The sequence below is a fragment of the Miscanthus floridulus genome, chromosome 3 (assembly GCF_019320115.1).
Source record: "Miscanthus floridulus cultivar M001 chromosome 3, ASM1932011v1, whole genome shotgun sequence".
Lineage (NCBI taxonomy): Eukaryota > Viridiplantae > Streptophyta > Magnoliopsida > Poales > Poaceae > Miscanthus > Miscanthus floridulus.
In genome coordinates this window covers 131,178,421-131,183,515 of record NC_089582.1, presented here as the reverse complement: position 1 = coordinate 131,183,515, position 5,095 = coordinate 131,178,421, and the positions used below count along the sequence as shown (strand labels likewise).

At 40.5% G+C, this 5,095-nt stretch overlaps 1 protein-coding gene across 1 annotated transcript; it reads left to right on the top strand.

The window, feature by feature from the left end:
• The first annotated feature begins 302 nt into the window (after positions 1–302).
• Positions 303–2,669, top strand: LOC136544446 (uncharacterized). The gene is made up of 8 exons (XM_066536606.1): positions 303–314; positions 405–491; positions 612–633; positions 719–801; positions 1,135–1,167; positions 1,483–1,561; positions 1,657–1,709; positions 2,366–2,669. The coding sequence occupies exons 1-8, from the start codon at positions 303–305 to the stop codon at positions 2,450–2,452; spliced, it is 456 nt and encodes a 151-aa protein (XP_066392703.1). The 3' UTR covers positions 2,453–2,669.
• Positions 2,670–5,095: the final 2,426 nt, after the last annotated feature.

Sequence of the window (5,095 nt, the reverse complement as noted above, 5' to 3'; positions counted from 1 at the left end):
CGGGAACGCGGTGTCGCCATCGCGGAACCCTAGCGAGACGCCGGGAAGGTCCGGAGGCGAGCACGTGTTTCCATGTAACCTTTCTACCCTTTCTCCCTTTGCCGGCCGGCCCTTCAACGGTGACGAGTGCCCACCAAGGTATGCGCAACGGCCACCGCTTCTCTTCCCTCCCTGCTGTTCGAAACTGAGCTGCCAAACCCTAATGCAAGCTATCTGTATTCGGATCTGATCTAATTACATGTGTTATTATGCCTACTAACTTTGATTTTTTTATATAAAAAAATTGTCGGCCCCTGCTTCGGATGTGTGGAACTGTAAGTCCCTCTTGGAGCAAGAGGGGAATCTCTTTTGATGTGCGCAGGTTGGTGACGGATTCCATCTCATATCTTGTATAATGTGTGCAGCCAGTCGGTGTCGACAATACTTCTAGGAGGAAATTTGATAAGGGAGAGTACTTGGAGAGAGCTCGACAGAGTGAGCAGCGGGAGAAGGTCACATAATGTGTTCTATTCTTTTTAAATTTTGTCATGACTGAACAAAACTATTATCATACTTCTCTTTGTCTCTATGTATTGCTAATTTCACTTTGCATTTGTATGTCGCTGATCCAGGATGAAGCCCGGAAAGGCAAGGGTATGTGGTCCAACTTTTAGTTTAGTAAATATGTAGTTGTTCTAGGTTTGGTTCTCTATTTGACTCCTTTCAATTTTGAATGCAGAAAGGGGTCCTCCTGTGCAAAGACAGCCTTTGAAGCACAGAGACTATGAAGTTGATCTTGATTCTCGTCTTGGCAAGACTCAGGTTTGTAAATATCCTACTATATACTTTGTGCATTTTAGCATGCTTTTTCTATGTTACTAAAATACCAAATGCTGTAGCAGCTACTTTGTCAATTATTTGTGCCCTGATTTTCTTGCCTCTAGTTTCATTGGTATTTTTGTGGGTTTTTTTCGACCATTACATGATTTGGAAAAATGTGTAGTGTGTACAATTAGAGGCAGATATGGTGGTATGGGTCTGATTGACTCTGAATTTCATTCAATCCTTTATTGTGAACATCTTGCTTTTAGAAAAAGAACACCTTTCTGTTTCTAAAAGTTAATTAACTGCGCTTTTCATTATCTATTTTTCCAGGTGGTGACCCCGATTGCACCGTTGAATCAGCAGGTTTGTGCATAAATCCCATAAGGCATGTCATATAGTGTTTACAGTGATCTTAAAGTATTTTCATCATATCATAATTCTTGACAAAAATTTTTAGAATGTAGTTGCTTTGCTCCTTTGATAGTAAACATAGATCTTAGTAGGAGATACTTTTGTGTTCTTACCTCCTATTCTTTTATCATGTTGTAGGCTTGATTATGTGCATATCATACCAATGCTATTTACAATCTTAACATTCTACAGAAATGAACCTCTCTTACTTTGATGATTAATTCAATGCATAAAAGTTTTCTTTAAACTTTACCTACTTTCTGACAGGCTGGGTACTACTGTTCTGTATGTGAATGTGTTGTTAAAGATTCAGCCAACTATTTGGATCACATAAATGGCAAGAAGCGTAAGTGGATGAGGCTCTAGTTTATGCTCATTTAGTGCATTAAATTTTGCTATCATCATCTTCATGTTTCATGGGTCATGGTTTTAACATGATAGATCAGAGAGCGCTGTGCATGTCTATGCGTGTTGAAAGGGCATCACTTGAACAGGTAGTACATTTGAGCCTGGTATTGGATCTGTAATTGAAAGTCAACAATTTTATTCTTTTCATATTTAGTAGCAGACCCAAATTTTTGTCATGCATTTGGCTCCCTTTGGCACAGCTTCTGCTTGTGCAGAATCCAGCTTGTAGGAATAGCTTGTGAGAAGCAGAAGTTCAATTTCAGCCCTCTTAAGCCGCTTTAGAATCTATTCATTTGGTAGTACTTTGCTTTTTGTTCTTCCTGTTAGGTCCAGTTTAGTTTGCAAAAAATTTTGCAAAATTTTTCACATTCCCCGTCACATCGAATCTTTGGACGCATGCATGAAGCATTAAATATAAATAAAAAATAAAACTAATTACACAGTTTAGACGAAATCCATGAGACGAATCTTTTAAGCCTAATTAGACTATAATTGGACACTATTTGCCAAATAACAACGAAAACGCCACAGTACTTATTTTGCAAATTTTTTTGCATCTAAACAAGGCCTTAGATGGTGAAGCAGAAACTATGCCAAAGAGGCACATCATGTCGTGACATTATTCTTATTGGTTCATGCAAGGCTAGTGAACAAATGCTTGAATAGTTAGTTTGTCATCCAATTTTCAGCCAGTGGTATTCTTTTAACCATCTGCTATTTGTTTTCACTCTTCTGGCTGCAGGTTCAGAAAAGGTTTGAGGCGCTTAAGAAAAGGAAGGACCCAAGCGCCTTTACTGAACAAGGCGAGAAAGAAAAAAAGACAACATGAACCTGGAACAAGTTTGTAGTGAATTGCATACTATGTGCTTGTTGTGCAAAGGGCATGTTAGGACATGTTAGGAAGCAGTAGCTTCATGTCCTTGTATTAACCAAGGACTTGTTAGGATCCAACTAGTAGCTTTATGTTGACCTGTTAGGAATGAAGCATTGCAAATTAAGTTTTCCCCTGACTTTATTTGATAGACTTTTGTGAATTATGACTTGTGATGATGTTCTAAATAATGGTCTTGTATTTGTGGATGTATATATGTATATTTGTGGCGGTCAGATTCGAATTTGAATTATATATATATATGTGTGGTCAGATTTGAATTTGAATTATTTTTTTTTGCTGAAAAATCCATTGTAGGGGCGGTTCTTGATTGAACCGTCCTTACAAATACACACAGCAGGGGCGGCTGGTGATACAGCCGCCCTTACAAAAATCCACTACAGGGGCGACTGATATTACCAGCCGCCCCTACAGAGGGTACTGTAGGGGCGGCTGAAAACACCAGCCACCCCTACAGAGGGCACTGCAGGGGCGATCAGAAAACCGCCTATACAAAGGCACCTTCTGTAGAAACACCCTAGGAAGGGCGGCTGACGTAGCCGCTCCTACAGAGGCTCTAGTGCCACTCCTACAGTAACATTATGTAGTAGTGTCCTATAAAAGAAGTATATATATAGCTGTTCCCCTCGAACGAAGCCTCCTGTAGGTTTACAGTAATTTATGGTCCTGTGTCACGTTGAAATTAAAAGGGAACGCAGATCATTTGATTATGGCCTTGTTTAGATTGCAAGTTTTTTCACTCTCTTTTCATCACATCAAATCTTTGGACACATGCATGGAGTATTAAATGTAGATAAAAAATAACTAATTACACAATTTAATTGTAAATTACGAGACGAATCTTTTGAGCCTAGTTAGGCCATGATTGAACAATAATTATCAAATACAAACGAAAGTACTACAGTATCAAATACTGATTCCTAGCCCGAATCTAAACATGCCTATGAAATAATTCTACCCATGGCGGCCGAAAAGACAGCTAGCCGTGCATGTCCATGGCGATAATACCGTGGCACGTGGGCACGCGAAGAAGTGAACACTAGTGTAGTACAGAAAACACCTGTTTCGGTCTTTTGGGAGTTGGGACACATCTGAAAACTCTCTTCGAAGATTGATGATGATAACGACGAGAAACAATCGCACAGTTTATATCAATATCAATCGCGCCCAACTTTGCACTATGGACTGCGTTTGATTCTCGTCTCATCTGCATTCCTCCACGAGGTGTGTCCGTGGCTACCGTAACACCCACGTCCGGCACACGGTACAAACCCACTCTATTAAGGAGTGGGCCCTATCTACGTATCAATCCGCTTGCTTTCGTCCTCGCTTCGCGTAAAACGATTAACTAAAGGTTACCGTGCGCTCTTGTTCTGGCTATTTAAGTTGGTTCGAGGAATCCAGAATTCACGGTATGCACTAAATTTCTGGATGCACAGCGTTCGCAGCTACAGTACTCGGTGCTACACTAGATTCGGATTCAGTCCAGCCTAATTTAGCGTTAGAACTACCATAGCCCGACACAACCGCAATTCACCCATGAGCTGGGTCTCACAGCTACGCCTTTTGTCAAATGGTCTCTCTTGGTTTTCTTGGAGCGAGCAGTTTTCTACTACACGAAGAGACCTGTCTGGCTACTTGCAGCCTGTTCACTTGTTCGTATACAATCGTGGATTATAAATTGAAATAGTATTTTTCTCTCATATCAAACTAGTCAGTAGTAAATAATCTACGATCCTTTAAGACGAAATGAACAGACCGTTGGTTAGCAGGAACCTTAGAAAAGGCGGTACGGTGATACGACGGCTTGCCTATTTTTACCTTTTAGTCCTGTTTGGCTTACCCCATATTCGGCTTGTTCGATATTTTTTAGTCAGAACAGTATTTTTCTCTCACAACAATTTAGCTAGAACTGTATTTTTCAGCTAGTTTCAGCCAAGTTTGAGACCAACGAACGGGCCTTAATAACGAACGAGTGGTGTGGTTTTGTAGCACTTGGTGCGAACAGGTTTCCGTTCCGTCATGCCTTTTGATTTTGATCCGCCTTTTCTTGCCGCTCCAAATTAAAAAGAGAAAGGGATTGGCACAGTAGTAGAGTGTACCATATACTCTTAAAAGAATGCATGAGTAGGACGACTAGCAGCTTTATTGTATTCGTAATCTCCTATCAATGGCACTGACTATATGTGGTTACATGATTAAGGGACGAACAAGATTAGTCAGCAAATGTTAACAGTGTAGATAACTGAAAAACTCTGTTAACAGACCATCGTCCAAAGCTAGTTCAAGCAGGCCACGCACTGGAACCCGGGTAGGCACTAGGCACTACTCAAACATTCCAAACACCTGGAGGAAAAAAAAATGTTGTTTCACACGTGCGGCTCTATGGTTTTGTGGCTGTAAGAAGGCGGGTAGACGATACTCAAATTTTCAACCAAAACGAAAGTCAACTTTTTGCTTAAAATTCAGAAGTATGCAGTACGAATTTCACACTTGCAACCCGATACTAATAGTTCGGGCTTCCAGCTCAGAGCTTTCACACTTTTGCATCTCATTTTCATCATCTTAAAGTATGTAGAA